Raw genomic sequence first — 19,651 nt, 5'->3', positions numbered from 1 at the left:
AGTGATCCCTGCCCTTGGTCAGGATGAAAGCACCTGCTTTCTGCTCTCACAGGAAAGTGTATTTTGCACAAGTCACTAGGGAGAAGATGTCACCTTGGAGCCAAGAACAAGCAAAAGCCATGGCTGCCAGGTGGCCTCAGCCCCCAGCTCTGCACCCTGGCTCCAAATCACCCACAGCTTCCCCCCACCCACAGTGCCCCAACCCTGCCGGGCGTGAGAGCAGCAGAGACAACCACCAACCTGGGCTTTTTGGGGGAGGAAAGGAAACCCCCCAGTGAAAGACCCTTAAAGACTGCAAGAAGGAAGGGGCGGGGGGAGAGGGGAAATTACTTCTCGTTCATGCTTTGAACAAGATTTGTCCTCACGGTCATTCTGACACCGGCTTGCCAAGGGACTGGGAGCCCACAGCCAAGCTCAACACTGCATCAGACTTTTAAATTAACACACTTTAGCTCAAGCCTCTTCAAATACAGGAACAGAGCAGAAAATGTTCTGTGCCCGCAAATTAGCACAGCTTCCCACTAAAGGGGAGTCCTCTGGCTGCTGCAAAACCTCCTCATTTAGCTCATGGAAATGCCTTTATTGAACCTTTCTCCCTGTCATGCCCACGGGGCAGCAGCGAGTCCCCCAGCTCTCGGAGAGAGCTGTTGGCCCTCGAGGAGGGCGAGGGAGGTTTCATCAGGTGTTGACCAGGCTTGCCTTGGTACCCGCAGTCCTTTGGCACCGGTGTGAACAACAGCAGCCGGCACGGAGCACAGAGCGGCTCCCCCAGCCCGCCGCCGGCACTGCGCTCAGCACCGGTGATGGACAGCACAGACCAATCTGATCTGACAGATGGACAGACTGATTGAGCAAACCACTTTGGCACTTAAAGAAAATGAGACCTTTTTTTTTTTTTCCCCCAAAAAGAGGAAAATGGGTTTTATCCCTTCAGCGAGAATTTCATCCAAAGGGCTTTTTCTGTCTATAAAAAAAATTTTCATTCTCTGACCCTGTAGCAGAGATTAAGGGAGGCTCAGTGATGTATAAAATTAAAATGGATATGCAAACACCAAGCAAGCTGAAAACAAAGCTCCCGTCCCATGGTAGCCAAAGCCTGCAGCCCAATGGGTGCTGCTCCCCAGCCGCCAGCAGCCACCTCCGCTTTACAAACTGCTTTTTGCTGAGAGAGCAAGTACCAGGGCAATGAGATCTGCACAAAGATGCAGCATGATAAATCACCCGTGGGGTAGAGAACACAGGGCTCAGCCTGGTACCAGGGCTCAGCTGCCACCAGGAGGGTTTGGGGAAGGTGCCCCGGGTGTGGCAGGGCTCAGCGCTGCCCGTGCAAAGCAGCCCGGCTTGTTTCAAGGAGAGCAAAGTGGTTTTGGTGATAAATGACCCATTGCTCAGTGCGGGCATGGAGCCTGCAGCATCCTCTCTGCTCCACTTTGCAGTCGTCAGCAGGTAGGAAATAGCTTGCCACCACGGGTGTCCTTTCTGACTGCACTGGGGGATGCACGGTGGCTTTGGGAGTAGTTCAGAGCCTCCTGAATCGCAGCAGGAGGACGGGCAGGAGGGCGCACAGCAGGGTGCTGGCGGCACACGGAGGGGGTCAGTGCTACCAACCCCTCCCAGAGCTTCCTCTCCCGCCTATGCTCCATTTTCTCTACAAAATAAATGAAGATCCTTTGTGTGCAGCCTGCGAGAGCAGGCAAAAAGCTCTTTCAGGACGAACCAAATACCGCTACACAAAAGAAGGGGTGAAGGACCCCGCTACGCCAGTCCCAGCCCTGCCTCCCCACACACGCAGCTGCCACGTGCCTTCCTGCCCTTGTGCGAAACGAGGCCGTAAATTCAAACCAAGCTAGATTTTGCTGTGAAAAGTTGCCCACCACCACCCAAAGCGGCCCCCCCTTCCCTCCCCGCAGCACGCTCACATCAGTTAAGGCCGCGTTGATGTAGTTGTTGCTGTCTCCGTCCACGGAGATGAGGAAGGGAAGGCATCGGTCGGGCGGCAGGACGTCCATGCTGCGGTTCCTCTCCCGGTTGCGGGGCAGGAGGGCGATGCTGCACTCCTCCACGTCCAGGTGGGGAGTCACCGAGTTGAGGGTCTGTAGGTACACATGCTCCCCTTAGCTCCCTTCCTGCTGCTCACCAGAGCACGCTGGTCCCAGCGGTGGTGGGCAGTGGGAGGGTGAAGAGCACGGGGGTGGTGCATGGGAGGGAGCAGATTTTTTGAGGCTGCTCACCTGAAACTCCTCCCGCAGCTGTGAGGAGTTGCTCTGCGGCTCTATCCTCACCATCTCCTTGTAGGTGGGCTTGAACTCGCTGGCAGGGATGCTGGTCTCCCCACAGAGGCAGGCTTCCAGGATGGCATCGTGAATGAAGACATACTGCTCCTTTCAGGGGGAGGAAAGGGGAGAGCGCTGAGCCTCCGCAACCCGCCGGTGACAGCGGCCCCGCGTGCCCCCGGCTCTTCCCGACACCCACTCACCTCCGTCTGTATCATGTTGATCCTCCGTGAGCACAGGGTCTTCACGCAGTTGTAGATGTCCACGACGCCCTCGCACTCAGCCATGTCCAACATAACATCCAGGACGATGTAGCAGCCAGTTCTCCCCGTGCCGGCACTGGGGATGGAGGAAGAAAACACAATAAACACATTACCAGTCTGCACGGCATCCACATGCAGCCTGAGATGCTGGTGGGCACAGAGCAAGGTCTGTGTGGGTGAGGGATTGACATACAGTCCCTGCCCAGAAACAGGGGGGGCAGTGGGGGTCCAGGCAGGGCTGCCAGGACCTCGTACACCTCTGTAACCACAGCCCAGTCTTGCCTTAAACCACCCGCCCAAACACACCGCTGCAGCAGCCCAGAGGCTGGGGGGGTGGGACAGTGGGCACAGTCTAGGTTCATTTTTGCTTTAAGACAGCAAAACACATGTTTTTTCAACAAAACCAGCAGCCAAGCCATCTGAGTGCCAACAGTCCTGCAAGATCCCATCCCAAAAGGGTAGAGGAGGAGGTGCAGCACCAAGACCTGAGACCCCAGCACAGAGGGGGCCTGAATGTCCCCAGGGGAGACCCTTGGGTCAAGGCCGAGCCCAGCAATATGTCTGAAGCCAGATGACGCAGCCCCAGAGATATCCCAAATCCTGGCATGGCTGGACTCACGGCTAAAGACCTCCTCCGATGCTGCGACCCCCCCCCGGCCCCGACTCATCAGGAAAAGAACTGATCCCTCCGGCTCCCTTCCTACAAAGTCTTTTCCAGTGAAATACTAATTTCTTGGGCTGATGAATCACTCGTCGTGATTATCAGTGATTACAGGCTACGGGCACTAATCACACTTGCTGTTGCCGGTGAATGAATACTGATGAGGCAATTGACAGTGAGAAATCAAATAAAAAAATCCCTCCCACTCATCAGCTCCTCCTTGTTTGCCCAGCAGAGGAAGAGCCATTAACCCGTGGCATGGGGACGCCTGCTCAGGGGACAGAAAGCTCCGGCTCAGAGGTGCCACTGGTCTCCTCCCAGCTCCAGCGTCCCAGTGGCTAAGCCCTGTGGGGCAACGCTGCCAGTACCCCGGGAATGGGGCTGTCCTGCTGCCCCCACCAACATCCTGATGTTGCCACCAGCAGTGGCTGAGCCACTTGTTCCCCTGGGCCACCCTCACTCACAGGGACAGAGCTGTGTTGTCAGTAACAGGTGCTGGGGCAGCCCCCAAAATGTGCTGCTCCCTCCTTGTCCCCCTGGAACACCGGCAGCCCCCCCAATCCGGGCTGCCACCAGCTCAGTGATGACATTTTACAGTTGGATGCTGTTGTGGAGGGACATCCGACCCCACACCATCAGCCCCAGCACCTTCCCTGCCTCAGCCTTGTTACAAACCCAATTTATGCTGAATGTTTTAGCATCACTCTGAGCACCCACTTAAGACACAGCATGCTCCCCCCAGGGCCATCCACAGGCTCCCTAAACCTCATCCCAGAGGGGGATGTTCTCCCCTCCGCCTTCCCCAACCAGCTCTGCCCCACGGCCACGCACACACCTGCAGTGGATGACGATGGGGCCGGCGTCGGGCGGCGTGGACGCCTTCACCCTGCGGATGAAGGCCAGCAGCCCCGTGGCGTGGTAGGGGACACCGTGCTCGGGCCACGACATGAAGTGGAACTGCTTCACCTCATGTCGGGCTGAGTAGCCCCGCTGCAAGGGAAGGGGAAATGGAGTGAGAGTGCATGGCGAGGGCAAAGCCACCCAAACACCGGATTTTCTTGGGAATCCATGATCTTGCCATATTAGCAGACAGCCAGACCGACCACACAGCAGTCCGCTGCTTCAGCAGCCCCACAGCTCCCTCCTCCTCAGCTGCAAGAGGGTTAAAAACCAGGCAAGGAGGAAGCAGCAGCAGCCACAGGCCTCATTCCATGAGCATCTTTGCTATTTGCCCTATAACTAGACAATACTTTTACATTTCTGTAGATTAAGGTGTAAATCACACCAGCTCCATCCCCAGGTACCACACTGGAAAGCAGTGGCCACAAAACCTGTGCTGCTGTCCAGAGGAGAAAAATCATCCTTCGCCCTCATCGCAATTACACGGTGCTCACAGAGAAATTAAATACTCACTGCTGAAACCAAAGCAGGGCTGAGCTGCTCACCCCTGCGGAGGGCACAGAGCCAGGGAAAAGGCAAAGGAAGAAGCTACCAGCATCCCTGGGGTTCAGAAGTTGCACTTCAACTGGGGGTGAAAGCTCCGCGGTGGGGTAAATACATCGAGTGTTGTTAAACACCAATCTAGCGATGGTTAGAGATGCCCAAGGCGGTCAGTTCTCTGCCTGCGAGGGCAGGGTTGGGCAGGTTGTGGCTGGCAGGAGCAGACCCGTACCCTCTCGAGAGCGAAGGTGCGGACGGCGTACTCGGCCAACGTCTCCGACTTCACCAGGGTGATCTTGATGTCCCCGTACATTTCGGAGTCATCCGGCCAGTATTTGGAGCATTTCACCTGCAAGGAGAGGATGGGACGGAGTTTTTGCTCTGCGAAGGCTCCTGGCAGAGCTGGAGCCCCGAGGGAGAGGGATGGGATGGAGTCCTTACCCGGCCCACCTCCACCAGCTTGGTTATCATCACAATGCTGGAGCAGTGCTCCTGCCACACCATGCGCCAGAAGTCATACACCATCTCCTGCTTGGGCCCTGCGGGACAGAGGAAAGGCCATGGGGGATGGATGGGCAGTGCTGCGACACCACCGTGTTTCCCCTCCTGCCTCTGCAGCACTAACCCCCCTACAGCATTTTAAGCTCCCTTTGGCCCAGGGCTGTGGAGTGCCATGGGACAGCAGGAGGAGTGGGAGCTGCTCCACACTACTACCACCCCATTTGGCCCCAAACTGGCCCACTCCCTCCCTTTCTTGCCCATGCAAAGTTAAATCCTGGAGACAAAACTTGCCCACTAAATCAGGAGCTGCCAAACCACAGGCTGAGGGGATGGGGGGAGGAGGCAACTCACCTTGTGTGGCTATGAAGTGGTTGGACCTGTGGTAGCCCTGCAAAGGAAGCAGACATCAGTCCCAAGTGAGGGGGACGCACTGGGGCACAGCCCTGTAAAACATTTCTCAGTCACCCAAGTGGTGGCAACTGCCCACAGCTGCCAGGCCACGCTCAGGTCACTGGTGTGCAGGAGGAGGAGGAGGTTCAGCAGCCACCCTGCACCCAGCACACCCTGTCCTGGGAGGGCACGTGTGCCACATCCCACAAAAAGCTCGTGTAACCCGCAACCCTTATCTCTGTCTGCACCAAAATCCCCAGCAGCACCCCGTGGGCATCCCAGGGTCCAGCAGCTCGATCTCAGCTCCTGCTGCCACCAGCATCCCCACGGAGTGCGGCAACACCACCACGGGAGCTCCATGGATGACAGCCCATCCCACCGCAGCCACACGGTGCTGAGCAATGGCCCCGCTCCCCTCCTTCATCCCAGCCGCTTACTGAGGACATTCCCAAGTCTTAACCAGGACATGCCAGCCCAAAGAGCAGGTCCCAGCAAGGCCACTGCCAAAAGGACCAAGGACCCAGTGTCCCACTCCTCAGCCATGAGTCCAGCAGAGTTCAACCACGTCACACACATGGAGGCGATGGCAGCTTCTCCATCCACCACAGGTCATTTTATGGGGGATTTCTGTGGGCTGAATTCAACCTCTCCTCTGAGCACACGAGCCCTGCTCCCCATCACCCCGGGGACAACACGCTGCAGAGATCTTGCCCTCCCCTTCCCTGGACTGTACCCCAAGTTTATCCACACATTTTCCCAGCCTGCCTCTCCCAGATGCTATTTAATGCCACACTGACCAGTACAACACCTGGGAGGGGACAGGAGCAGAGAGAAGAGAGAGAGGGAAACCATCTACTTACTTCTCGGTTAATCCGAATCTTAACGATCCCGTTAGGACACAAATTTGAGAGAAAAAGATCAGAGACAGAGACATTAGTGAGGCACAGCTGAAGAGACAGGTTAGAGTACCAGCCCCAGAGCAGGTCATGGAGAGCCACAGGGGAGAAAGGACACATGGGGACAGGCACAGGGATGCTGCTTGGGCACAGGGAACCCTCACGGTGGCATCAGACCACTGTCAGATGACATCCTCTGGAAAGGAGGAATGAGTGGGACCTGCTGCTGCTGCCAGGAGATGCTCGAGCCCTGTGCCCAACAGAGCCTCCCTGCACCTCCCCTGCTCTTGGCATCGCTGGAGGGACAGGGGACATCGCTCTCAGGGGACACCCGGGCCAAGCTCTGCACTGACAGGATCAGGGGGTAACCCAGCGTGAGGCCCCAGCTGCTCCTTCAGCCCCCTCAACCTCTGCACCCAGGGAAGAGGGAGATCCATGGCCATGAGAGCAGACAAGGGGAGAAGAGAGGATGGAAAAGGGGAGAAGAAAGGAGATAGAGCAGAGCAGAGAAGGGAGAGACACAGCAAGCAGAAATTGCTGATGAACATAAATAAACCAGGCAGGATCATCATGGTGTGTCTCTGGGCCACACGGTTCAGCCCGCCCTGGCCCATCTCAGCTCCTCCAAATGCTGCTGGTTCTTCGAGGACAGACCCCAACAGCCCACTGGGTCCACAGGAAGCTCCTGTCCCAGCCCAGAGCCCTCACAGAGAGAGGCACCATCCCCACTTACATCGATGTAGTTGGCGTTGATGTAATCAGAGTTGGGGTCGCCCAGCAGCGGGTGCAGCTTCACTCGGTGACGGTCATCTGGAGAGCAAGGGGAGAAGGAACTGTCAGCACCCGGGGGGAGAAGCACAGGGCAGCACGTCACCCTGCCAGGTCCCGGGACACCATTTGCAACCGGTCTGCACCAGGAATCCGCAAAACGCAGGCAGGTGGGATGTATTCAGGAGCAATAAGCTGGTGGAGGTCTTTCTGAAGATGGTGTGTTGGACAAGCAGGGCCACGGGGGAGCAGTTTCCAGCCCAGTTATCTCCCTGAGCTCTGCCCAGCCCTGTTCCACCTTCCAGCACCCTGCTGTCCAACCCATCATGGCACCAGGATGGCCAGAGCCCAGACAGTGGGGTGCTCTGCCCCACTTTCAGTGTCGCCTGGGGCCCTGGACAGGGCTGGAGTGGAAGGGACAAGGCAGCAGAGCAAAGCGTGTGGGAGGTGGAGAGCATCAGGCCTGGTGCCTCCATCCCTGCAGGAACGTCACCAGAGATGCAGCAGGGAGTGAGGTGGCCGTGCCATGCTGACTGGAGAGAGCTGGTGAGGAGCATCCCTCTCTCCTGTGGGGTCAAGCCCTTCCCCAGTCTTCTGCCCCAAAATCTCATCATTTAATCCCTTTGTTTCATCCTGCACATCCACACCAGAAGCTCCCTAGGGCAGGGCTGCATTTTCTCCTAAGTCCATACTAGAAAACAACTCCAGGTTCTCTGGGGCCTTGCAGCACCACCCAGAATATCACAGTGACATCATCACCACCCCGAGATGTCCCATCCTCAAGAGTTGCCCAGCTCCAGCCCTCCCGTTTGCTCCAGTGTCTGATGCCCAACAGGAGCTCTCAGGCTGGGACCCCTGCGCTGAGCAAGGACTTTTCTGCTGCCTTTGACCAACCAACCCCCAACAGTTTATTCCTTTCCAGGGACCACACAACTACCAAAAAAAGCCCCAAAGCCCTCTAGAAGGTATTTCAAGCTGTTCAGGTTGTCCTAAGCCTTTGCTAAAGACACTCACATGTCGACACATGATCCTGTCTCCCTTTGGTCTTGTCTTTCTTCTTGGAAGCATCCCAGCCTTCAAAGAAACTCTGTAAGGAGAGGATGGCCATCACGACCCGAGGGCAGGACTGTGGGGTCCCCCCCAGCCCCACAACCTCCCCGGGGAGCAGAGCAGACAGGGTGATCCCTCCAGCCCAACACCCGGGTCCTGCAGCCCCAGCTCCAGCTCCATAGCATGCTCCGCATACACTTCTGTTGCATCCACAAAATACCCCATTTTCCAGCAAATTATAGACCGCCTGTTTTTTTCCTTGGGTTGGTTGTAGTTTTTTTCTAAACCTCCCCAGTCCCTTTCTCTCCCCAGCACAGAATAGGTTTGTGTGTAATAACAGTAACATTCATAGATTGGCATAAGAGGAGGAAAGTGGAAGGAAATTACATGTTTTCTCCCCTCCCATAATATCTGAGTGCTTTCAAATGACTAGTTGCAAGAACATACAGCAGCTTTTCAAGGAGCACTAATGATTATAGCAAGCCCTGGTTTGTCCAATACATGAAAGGGGGGGAAAAAAAGCTCCTGCACTTGAAACAACTAAGCATTAAACAGTAATTTCACTGGGAAATTTCAATCGCCAGACCTGTGGGACACCGAGGAGTCGAGAAATCAACCCTGCTGAGTGCGCTGTGGCAGAGGCACAGGGAATAGTGTGCTCCGTTACAAGTGCTCCGGCCCAGTGAGGAGGGATGGGCATGATGCAGCCAACAACCCTTGGTGGGGACTTCCCTCCCCCCTGGGATCACTCTCACATCCTCTCCCTGGGGTCTCTCCACAGTCTTGGGAGCTGACAAACTGCAGAGGATTTAGGCTATGTCCATGCTTATCACAGGACAGATGTGTTGGAGAGCAGAACGTGGCGTGGTGGTGCCCAGGAGGACCTGAGGAAGGGAGAAGCATCCCCAGCCCCTGGGGAGAGGCGGGATGACGCACTGCGGATGGGAGAGGTGCAGGCTGGCTGGCAGAGCTGGTTTGGCTCATCACAGGGACCTGTTCAAGCTGACGATTAAATCCTGAGCTGCCAGGACTAGAGATCTGATCCAGACCCAGGGACACCCCACGTACTGTTAAGCCCTGCCTACATTGCTGTGAGCTCCAGCTCCTGCTGCCCAGAGCACTGCAGCTCCAGGGCTGGAGCATCCTCTCCTTGCACACGGGGCCTACCTGTGCCACCTTGTCCATCCTCCCTCCTGCCCTCCCCAAGACACCGGCACAAGATGCTCTCACCTCATACTCCTGCTTGAAGCCGTAGCCTTCTGCCGTCTTCATCTGGTTGATATGCTGGAGGAGATCTGCCACCCGCACGGCAGGGTGGAGCTGCCCAGTGTGATACGGGGACCCTTTGCGGCCGCACTGGCGGCGGGGGGAGCCCCCCAGCAGGCTGCTGGACTCGTTGACCACGCTGCTGCGCTGGTCACCTGCAGAGGAGGAGGGAGAACCAGGGCTGTCTGGGAAGCAAAGCCTTGGACCACAGTCCAGACCCTTCTCTGTGCTCTCTGCAGCTCTTCCTGCACCACAAAGCTGAAAATGCCCATTACAGCCTTTTAGGACCACAGCAGATCTCTTCGAAATCAGGGGGCAAGATCTTAAGGGGGTTAATAAGCTTTATTTCCCATCAATGGGAGCAATTAACTCCCATGCAGACAAGTAAGAACTATGTGCCCAAATATTCACACATAGTCCCAACTTGAAAAAATTGAGTTGACAAAGTCTCCAGCCCAGCTTAACAGTTAATTTTCTTCACTGGTAGATACCGGCGCCTATTCCCAGCACCGACACAAATGGAGCTCACTGCTGTTTAATGGGGGAGTTTATGCAGCATTTACCTGGTTTATGCCTTTCCTGTGTAATTGCCAGAGCCAGACCAAGACCTCACCTGCGTTTGTCAGGGCAAGGTCCCACACCAGATCCTGAAAATTGGGTTTGGACCAACCCGACGATCTCTGCTGCTGCCAGGAGATGTGGCAGGGGCAGATCCTGCAGCACCCACCCTGGAACACCCTCCACATGCCGCCTGGAAGCAGTTTTACAAGACAATGCATACTGGATGTGGTTTCCCCTAACAACATTTTTAAAAAAACGCCTATACCATTTCGCTTGCAAAGCTCCCAGGATTTTTTTTTTTTTTTTTTTATAGTCTGCTCAAATGCAAGGAGCAGCCCCTCAGCCCCCGCCTGCACCTCCTGGCTGCCCGCACAACATGGGCACGGTGGGGGTGCAATATGGGTGGACAGAGCAGGTCTCCATCAGGCATTGCAGCCCCCGAGGAGACGCTGCTCCAACCTTTGTATCCAGAAACATCTCCCTCACAAGACGTGGCTGAGCCAAGGGGACAGTGCAGGAGGGCCACGCTGCGCCCCGTGTCACAGCAAACCAGCTGCTGGCTTTAATGAGAAATTAATTGCAGGCGTTTGCAAGGTGCTGACAGCTCCATGCAGCCACATGCCAAGGACCTGCTCAAGTTTCCATGAGGAAGATTAGTGACTTTTTTTAAATGCAAAGAAACTGAGGCATGGAGGGGAACAGCCCCCAGCCCGTCATGGAGCAGCCCATTCATTCACGTTCATTAATTAATGATGATTATAGGCAGGGGGCGGTCACAGCAGAGGCTGTCCCCAGCTGTGACAGAGAGCCCCAGCTCCTCACATCTCCTTCTACCAAACAGAGGGAAGAGCAGCAGCCGGCAGCAGAGCAAACAAGCAGGTGGGAGCAGAATCCAGCCTCACAGCCCCCTTCCCTAAAGAAACTGGAGACCAGCAGCACCAGCTCAGCCCACTCAGAGACCCCCCAGCCTTTGAGCATTTCAAGGACAGTAACCAAAAAATAATACACCTAGCTAGATGTATTAAGAGGAGGAAAGTTTGCCCTCTGGGCTTCTATTATCCACGAGACAATGCTGGGAAGCGTATTAATCCCGCAGCCGGTGGAGGAGAGCCGTGTGTAAGCAGCATCTTGAAGTTACTGTAACAGATGTTATTAGCATATGGTTGAAACTGGGGCATCCAACGAGATATTTTACAACTAAATCAGCACAGCAATGCATACTCCAGTGGGTGTTAAATTATCAGTCTCCCTCAGATGTGAACACAGTGGCTCTTCAACCCTCTGAAGCCGAGGGCTGTGTAGAGCACCACAGAGCAGAGCCACGCCGGGTGTGCTGGGTGAAGGCTTGTGCAAAGCTCTCAAACTCAGTGTAAGCAAAGCGTTGGAGTTCACTCAGCTTCAGAGAGCTCCAGCCAGCATTTGAGCCCACAAATGGCCTCAACCCTCCCAACCACAAGCTCAGATCTCCGCTTCGAGACGCCAAGATGCAGAGCCCCAGCTTGAGCGACCCACGATAATAAAAGCCACTACAGACACCGATTAGATCGATGCCCTTGGAGGTTTATGCAGGGCAGGGAAAAGCCCGCAACATGCCACACACATCAGGCTCAAATAGATGCAATACCTGCCACTAAGGCTTGGATAAATATTTCAGCCGTTTCTGGGATATTTAGGGATTATCGGGGACACTTGCTGCGGCCGGATGGGGGCAGGGATGCCCCGTCCTTACCCCGGTTGCCGTAGTTGTGGGTGTCCATGAAGGAGAGCCCCAGGCGCTCGTCCTCCTGCAGCGTGCTCTGGTCGGTGAAGCTCCTGTCGATGGCACTCATCATGTGTGTCTTCTCGTGGCGGTAGTTAATGGTTGCTTTGGTCATGTTGACGGGTTTTCTGCAGGGGGATGCAATGGGGATGAGAGGGAAGAAGCACTCGTAAGCAGGACTGACCTGACAGTGCTGCCAAATCCCCTGAAAGATACAGGACTTGGATTATTTCGGGGAGCAGGAAGGATTATTTCCCCCAGCAGTCACCACGCTTTAGTCTTCCAGTGCCCCAAGCTGGTCACAGACCACATGGACCATCCCTTGCCGGCTGCAGCAACTCCAGCTGCTCATCCTCCATGTCCCCTCCTGTCCCCTTCCCAAAATGCCTCAAAATGTCTGGAACTGCCAGGAGCACTCCTTTTGCAAGCAAAGCTCTCCCTGGCTGGCTGCACAGGGCAGCTCCAGCTCTCGCCCAGCCCCGTTTCCCACCCATTGCCCCACACCACCTCACTGCAACACGGACCATCCCAGATGCCAAGCGCATCCCTGTGCTACGCAGTCCAAGTGCAAGCAGAAGACAGACGTGGACCTCTTGGAGAAGGTCCAGAGGACAGCCACAAAAATTACAAGAGTGATGGAACCCCTCTCCTGTGAGGAAAGGCTGAGAGAGTTGGGGTTGTTCAGCCAGGAGAAAAGAAGGCTCTGGGGAGACATTATTGCTGCCTTTCAATCTTAAAGGGGTTTATAAGATGCAGACAGACTCTTTAATAGGCATGTAGTGATAGGACAAGGGTGATGGTTTTAAACTAAAAGAGGAGAGATTCAGCCTAGATGTAAGGAAGAAATTTATGATGAGGGTGGTGAGACACTGGCACGGGCTGCCCAGAGAGGTGGCAGATGCTCCTCCCTGGAAGTATTCAGTGTCAGGTTGGATGGGGCTCTGAGCAACCTGATCTAGTTGAACATGTCACTGCCCATGGCAGGGGGGTTGGACCAGATGAGATTTAAATGTCCCTTCTGACTCAAACCATTCTTTAATTCTAAACCCGTGACCAGGGGCCAATTCCATCCCAAGGAATGGGCTGGCCCCCCTGACTGTGCACATGCTCAGCACCACTGGGGAGGCTTTTTACCTCTGTGCAAGGCCCCCATCAGGCAGCTAACAAAGATGCTGGGAAAGCCCAGGAACCATCACTGGAACAGAACTTCACACCGCAAATTCCAGACATTTAGGCAAAAAATCCCTGATTGAGTGTTTTTGAGCGGCAGCATCAGGCTCCCAAGAAGCCAGAGCAGGGATCTCAGCCCATGTTGGCATCTTGGTGGGGCCAGGACACTTCAAGACACTGCCAAAATCCAGAATTAACCTGGAGTCGCTGACCCTTCCCCCTTTACACTGCCTTCAGTCTCTTAACGAGCTCAGTGGCATTATTTTCCCCAAGCAAAAGAGACCCTTAAAATGTACTCGGCAGAGAAAAGGACTTGCTGGAGTAGCAGGGCAAGGGGGGCGGCCAGGAGGAAGGGCGAAGGAGAAAAAGAATGACAATTACTTACGGGTAATAGGAATAAGAATAGTAGTTCCTCCTGGCAAGCGTGCAAACAAAGAGAACAGCAGAAATTGCATAAGCAGCTTTTCTCCAGTATAAGGAAGGGGGGTTATGGGGCAACTCAGCTGCTGGAAAATTAAATGCACCGTAAAGAAACCCGGCTCCCCTTTTGCATCCGTGGGTTATTTACTCCGGGCAGGAGCCAGTATCCCAGCAGCAGAGCCCAAGCACTGGTTCACAGGGTGGCCACAACCGCCACACCAGCAGCGGGATGCCCATAGTACCCTTGTCTGAGAGGTTATTCCACAATTTTTAAGACCAAACAGCAAACATGTCCAAAATGTAGGGCAGTCCCATATAAGCAGGTTAGGGGCCAGGCAACCCCAGTGGGAGAGATGGGGTCACAACATCGTTTCCAGTGCTCTAACAGTGAGAATACTAACAGTGAGAATATTCTGGGGGTGCATTTCCATTCCACCGTCAGTGTTTTTCCAATAGCAAAACACTCCGGAGGAGATTTATGAGCTCATCGCAGCTTCCCAACAGCCCTGAATTCAGGGCCCTCAGCAGCGGGTCTGATTTGCAGCTCTGGTTTGTCCTTCAACAGGTTCACCCGGGATGCTGAAGCAAACCTGCTCCTCCTCCTCCTCCTCCTGCCCCGCAGCACTGGCAGTGGGAATGCAGCAGCTGTGCTCGTGGCTTCCACCCACAGCATCCCTCCCAAAACCACATCAGCACTGCTGGCATTTGCTCCATCAGGGACAGATCCATGCTGTACACAAGGGCATCAGCCCAAAGCAACAGCAAGCAGGGAGCCACCAGCCAGCCCTGCACCCCTCACAGCACACAGGGATGCTATAGCCTTGCTTTTCCAGCTGGCGTAAATCAGCAAGAATCCTTTCAGGGTGAACAAAGCCATAAAGAGCTTTGCAGATTTACACGGGCTGAGGTTGTGCCCTACTATTTTTCTCTCCCCCCTGGCTGTTAACGTACTTTCCTCCCATCATCCCAAGCCCTGCACAGGGAAGGCATTTAATTACTGCCCTTTCTCCCCTGCTTTAAGAGCCCCCCTGGCTCGGTGCTGCCTCAAGCCCCACCAGTAAGAAGCTACTTTCCAGAGCGCTGCATCCGACCAAAAATCATCAGCCCCATCCCCAGCGCTCCCGGGGATGAGCGTCCTGAAAAGCCCTCGCCCTCCTCCCTCCCACCCCACTGAGTTTCCCAAGTGAAAGCCCACCACGACGGCCACAGCCATGGCCACACCAGCCACACTCAGCTCCCCAGCCAGGGGAGTGTGGGGACTCCAATGGGGGTGGGAGAGCAGTTTGGGGGTCCCCAAGGACCGTGAGCCCTGGGAAAACCTCCCCTGCAGCGTGCACCCAGATGTTAACAACTCATCTGGAGCCAGCTGAGGGCTCTCAGCCAGGGATTGCTCGTGTTTCACTGGAAGCCTGGTGGTTCCCCATTCAAACAAGCCCAGGAGGATGCAGGATGGTTTGAGCACCCACACTGCGGGGCACCCAGAGCTGGGGGCAGCCCCCTGCCCGCCCCCAGAGGAAGGGGGGACACTGTTCCTCCCAGTGCTCTCAAGGAACCAGAGCCCTGGAGAAGAGTCGGAGCCTGCCCAACTATTTCAGCAGGACACACTGCGCCGCTTTCTAGGTGAGAGCCACAGTTGGAGGGTTTTTTCCATCCATAATCCCAGAACTGAGCACCCCAGGGCTCTGCTCTCTGCTCTCTCACCTGTCATCTCAGGGGGGCTCGGTGAAGGGGCAAGAATGAAAATGTCTTTCCCTCCTCCCTGTCCCCAGTTCAATGCAAGGGAACAGTTCAGAGCCCCATCCCTAACCCACCCCCACGGGAGGGCACCAGCATGGCCACACACAGCAACATGGACGGATCCAGCCCCAAGCTGGCCAAGACAGCCGGGAAGCCCAGAGACAGTATCTTAGTGCAGATTAAGCTGATTTTTGTAATTATGGGCTGGAGGGGTGCAGAGTTGCATGCCCCAGGGTCCCCCAGATTCTGTTAGCAGGGGGAGAGCAGGCAGGCTGGGGACAGCTGGGCTCAGCACCAGTCCAGGGCCCCTATGAGCCCAATCCTGGCCAGAAGCATTTCCATTGATGCAAGTCAACAAAGCCAAAAAGCAGCAGAAAAAAAGAGGCAAAAGACTGAAAAATACAGGGATGACAGACAGTGGAACAAAGCTCCAGAGCCCAAAGGGTGAAGGAAGGTCCCCAGTATCCCCAGTGCCTTCTGACGTGCCTGGAGTTACAGAGCAAGGAGAGCACTGTGCCCAGTGGGATGCACGAGCACACGGAGACACAGCTCAAGGAAAGGTTTGGAGTCTGCCCAGGGCAGCAGTATCACCACCAGTAACTCCCAGTTAATGCTGGGGTGGTGGCAAAGGGCTGGAATAGGAGGAGAGGGCAGATGGGAGGCACCAGCTGCGACACCGGGTCTCCTTACCCCTTCCGAATGACGACGATGATGGCTCCCAGAAGGATAATCAGGACGATGAGCCCTCCAGCACAGATCCCCAGGATCAGGCCCATCTCCTCCGAGTGCTGTGACACCTCGAGGGGACGTTTGCTCTCTTTGCAGGCAGCTGCCAGGGGACAAGGACAGGCAGGAGGGTCAACGCTCAGCTCCAGGCAAGTTGGCAACATCAGAAAGGAAGACAGAGGGATTTGTCCTGCAGGATGCTCTTTGAACACATTTTATTCCACCCAGACATTTCAGGGCTCTGCAGTGCTACACTATGACTGTGGGTGAGCCCCCTCTCGCTTCCCATGGGGTGAGACGGTCCTTTTGTGCCACCTTTTGTCCCGCCCAACGTAAGCTTGAATCCACCCCTGGATTCAGCATCCAACACTGACTCCGGCCTCCCACCGCCACCACGGTAACAGCATTAAGAGGAAACACTCAACCAAGGGAAAAACCCAGAGACCAAAGAAAGTGGGAAACAAGAGCACGGGATGGGGCTGTAATAAGCCATCATGTGCACCCTGACCCCCGCCACCCACTGCTCAGCCCCAACTGCCGGGGGTTCAGCTCCGCAGCCTCGGCAGGATCACACCGGCTGGGAAAGGGAAGGACTCACCTTTGCGAGCAATCCGGACACAGTTCAGCCGAGTTTCCTACAGAGGAAAAAAAGAGGGGGTCAGTATCTGATGAGCATCCCAGCAGCTCTGCTCCTCGCTCTGAGCAAGGCTGGTCCGTTGGTGCTTCGACCCCCAAAATGAGGGAGTTTGCAGGTGACTTGTGCTGCAGCACCCGCTACTGAGCCGAAGGAGTTCCTGGGGACACACACCCCAAGACATGCTGGTGAATGATGTGTCCCCAGTGACACCAGGTTTGGCTGAGACCATCGTTCCTGGCACAGAGGTGACAGCAAAGCTCAAGACCATCCATGGAGGGACCCAGCAGACCCAGTCGAACCACAGGTCACCAGCACGTCACCAACTACACCTAAAACACTCCTAGGTCATCATTCAGAGCTTCATGGATGTTTTTTTCAAAGTTTTCAAGCCCCAGCGCTCTGTGCACGCTGCCAAGGTTGCCATGAGGTCTTCCAGTTCAGGTCTCCAACAGCTTTAGTATTTGCATGGGTTCAGCTAAAATATCCCGTCTTTCCACGCATCCAACTTCCACTGCAATACAGAAAGCACCATCTTGGCAGGATTGCCTTCTTCCCCGAGCATCCTCCAGCCCCTCCAGACATGAGTGCTGGCAATGCTGCTCCATCTGCCCTCAGACCGAAACCTGCCCGGGGCAGGGCCAGCTCTGGCATCACTCTCCCCGAGGTCGCCAGCTCTTCCTTCTCCTGCTTCTTACTCCATCTGGCATGAAAATCACAAAACACCCAAGCTGGGATCCAGCTTTTTTGTGACATCTGACTGCAGCCGGGACAAATCCATTGCCTCCCAGCAGGAAGGCTATAAAACAGTGTCAGCCACCAGTTATTATCCAGCAGTGCCCGAGCAAGCCAGAGCCGAGATCTTCCCTGTCCGCCTTGGCTCTAATTACAGCCCAGCGAGCTGTGAACAATCCCAGAGCAGAGGAAAGGATTCAAAAACCAACACCTTTCCGGCAAGATGGAGCCGTGCAGAATGAGGATGCTGCCGCAGTCCTACTGCTTCACTTTCACAGCTCATGCTCCCTGGGGTGGGGTGGGAGTTGCTGGAGCAGGTGAAGCTGAGAAGCATTGCCAGGGGGTCCGGGTGGTCCCACCAGTGACTTGAAGGAAATCAGGGGGATGTGACGGTTGCTGCTGGAGTGGAGCTGTTACAGCTTTGCTGAGAGAACAGGCAGCTGCAGGCAGGGAGAGGGCAGCCCAAGAACTCGGCAGCTTCCCAGGAGCTCTCTGCAGCAGCCACTGTATCAGCAGTGGGTCCCAGTAATACACACACAGCTCTTGCTGCCCAAATGGTCCTTTTCCATGCCAGGATTAGCCCCGGGAAGGTGGTCTCCCCACACCAGTGCTGGTTGGGGTCCCAGCAGGTACCACAGTGGTACTCGACATCAGCACTGGAAAGGGGACAGGCACAGCCCAGGGGTGCCAGGAGGAAGGGGATCACCCATCCGTGATCCCAGTGTGGCGTAAGGGTGACCCAGAGCACCAGCTCCCCCCAGGGAAGACACTGGGGATGAGCCCAGAGGGGCAGCCCAAGGCAGGGGAATCTAAAATAAGCCCCATTTTTTCTGACCCCCTCCTCCCCAGACCCCAGTTTGGCTCCTGCCTGGTCCAAGCAAGACCCCAGACAGGGGATGAGGCAGAGTCCCACAGCTACTCACCCCTTTGAGGTTGCTCATGGCTTGGAAATAGATGAGATAAGCCTTCTTGGGCTCCAGCGGTGGGTTCCAGTAGCCACTGTAGGTCTGGTTGTCCCCCACGGTGAAGGGTTTGGCTTCAGTGAGGCTGCTGGCAGGCAGCTCGGCCCCAAAGTAGTGTACAGAGCCACGGGACACGGCGTCATCAAAGGTGAGGGGCACTGGGAAGCACTCCTGCCCACCCAGCTCCCGCTTCAGCTTCTTGGGACGGTCTTCTTCTACAATGACCTGGTAGGCGCTGGTGAGGGCCAGGCATAGGTTAGTTTTGTAAAAAGGATGGTCCTGCCCTTCCCTCGGTGCTTGAGCCCGCCATCTATGCTGTGCCACCCCGTTTGTGGGGGTCTCACCCTCGCGCAGCCCCAACCTACCTGATGGGAGCCCCTCTGCCCTGCGCCGGCCGCAGCAGCACCGTGATGGTGCTCTCCGACTCGCTCAGCGGCGATGGCATGTCCCCGTAGTCGAAGGTGGGAGCTGCAAAGGGAGCAGGGGAGAGCAGGCAGGGATAAGTCTTAGTCCCCAGGGATGTGCCCGGGACTGGCCCCTGCTCAAGGGGGAAACTGAGGCATGAGCAAGCCTTGCCCACAGCAAGGCATCACCAAACAGTATAACATGGACATTGAATGACTCGAGCGTGCCAGAGAAGGGCAACGGAGCTGGGGCAGGGTCTGGAGCACAGGTCTGCTGGGGAGCGGCTGGGGGAACTGGGGGGGTTCAGTCTGGAGAAGAGGAGGCTGAGGGGAGACCTCCTGGCCCTCTGCAACTCCCTGCCAGGAGGGGGCAGAGAGGGGGGATGAGTCTCTGGAGCCAAGGAGCCAGCGCCAGGCCCCGAGGGAATGGCCTCAAGCTGCCCAGGGCAGGGTCAGGCTGGCTCTGAGGAAGGATTTCTGTGCAGAAGGGGCTGTTGGGCGTTGGAATGGGCTGCCCAGGGCAGGGGGGGAGTCCCCGGGATCCCTGGAGGGGTTGAAGAGTCGGGCTGAGCCAGCGCTGAGGGATCTGGGGGAGTTGGAATGGTCAGGGTGAGGTTCATGGTTGAACTGGAGGAGCTTCAAGGGGTTTTCCAACCCAGATGATTCTGTGAATTACTCCAAATACAGAACATTCCTCAAGGTCTAGAACAAGCAATATAGTTGGGAGAGGACCTGTGCGTGTGCACTGAGGGGGTTATCAACACTGGTCTGCAGAAGGGAGGAGATGGGAACAGGATCAAGCCTCAGCAGGACCCCAACACTCCAGCCTCAGGATGCACCCTGGGGACAGCACTGCTCTGCATTGCTGGCACAGAGTGAGCATCCCAGCCAGGGCAGAAGCACGCCTAAGCCAGCCCAGCAGCACCCCCAGACAAAAGTGAGGGATACCTGTCGTGCCCAGCACGTCCCCACGGTCCCCAAGCCATCACTAGCAGCCATCAGGGTCCAGCTTGCATCACTTTGCAATTTCAGTGT

General features: G+C 55.9%; 1 protein-coding gene across 3 annotated transcripts in view; it reads right to left on the bottom strand.

Moving 5' to 3' along the window:
- PTPRU (protein tyrosine phosphatase receptor type U) overlaps window positions 1-19,651 on the bottom strand; it is a 74,614-nt gene that overhangs the window by 18,515 nt on the left and 36,448 nt on the right. The window contains exons 11-27 of one of the 3 annotated variants that reach the window (XM_074926385.1): window positions 18,578-18,680; window positions 18,174-18,447; window positions 16,480-16,516; window positions 15,846-15,984; window positions 13,384-13,413; window positions 11,799-11,956; window positions 9,473-9,663; window positions 8,207-8,279; window positions 7,158-7,234; window positions 6,389-6,406; window positions 5,490-5,526; window positions 5,079-5,176; window positions 4,870-4,986; window positions 4,033-4,187; window positions 2,477-2,612; window positions 2,232-2,381; window positions 1,920-2,093 (exon numbers count right to left, since the gene is read on the bottom strand). In XM_074926385.1, the coding sequence (XP_074782486.1) occupies window positions 1,920-2,093; window positions 2,232-2,381; window positions 2,477-2,612; window positions 4,033-4,187; window positions 4,870-4,986; window positions 5,079-5,176; window positions 5,490-5,526; window positions 6,389-6,406; window positions 7,158-7,234; window positions 8,207-8,279; window positions 9,473-9,663; window positions 11,799-11,956; window positions 13,384-13,413; window positions 15,846-15,984; window positions 16,480-16,516; window positions 18,174-18,447; window positions 18,578-18,680 (1,967 nt within the window). The remainder of the gene's footprint in view (window positions 1-1,919; window positions 2,094-2,231; window positions 2,382-2,476; window positions 2,613-4,032; window positions 4,188-4,869; window positions 4,987-5,078; window positions 5,177-5,489; window positions 5,527-6,388; window positions 6,407-7,157; window positions 7,235-8,206; window positions 8,280-9,472; window positions 9,664-11,798; window positions 11,957-13,383; window positions 13,414-15,845; window positions 15,985-16,479; window positions 16,517-18,173; window positions 18,448-18,577; window positions 18,681-19,651) is intronic. The other 2 variants (XM_074926386.1, XM_074926387.1) reach the window with 2 other exon arrangements.

Source organism: Athene noctua, chromosome 24 (genome assembly GCF_965140245.1).
Source record: "Athene noctua chromosome 24, bAthNoc1.hap1.1, whole genome shotgun sequence".
Taxonomy (NCBI): Eukaryota; Metazoa; Chordata; class Aves; order Strigiformes; family Strigidae; genus Athene; species Athene noctua.
The sequence above is the reverse complement of the archived record's forward strand: the minus strand, read 5'-3'. Positions and strand labels throughout refer to the sequence as shown.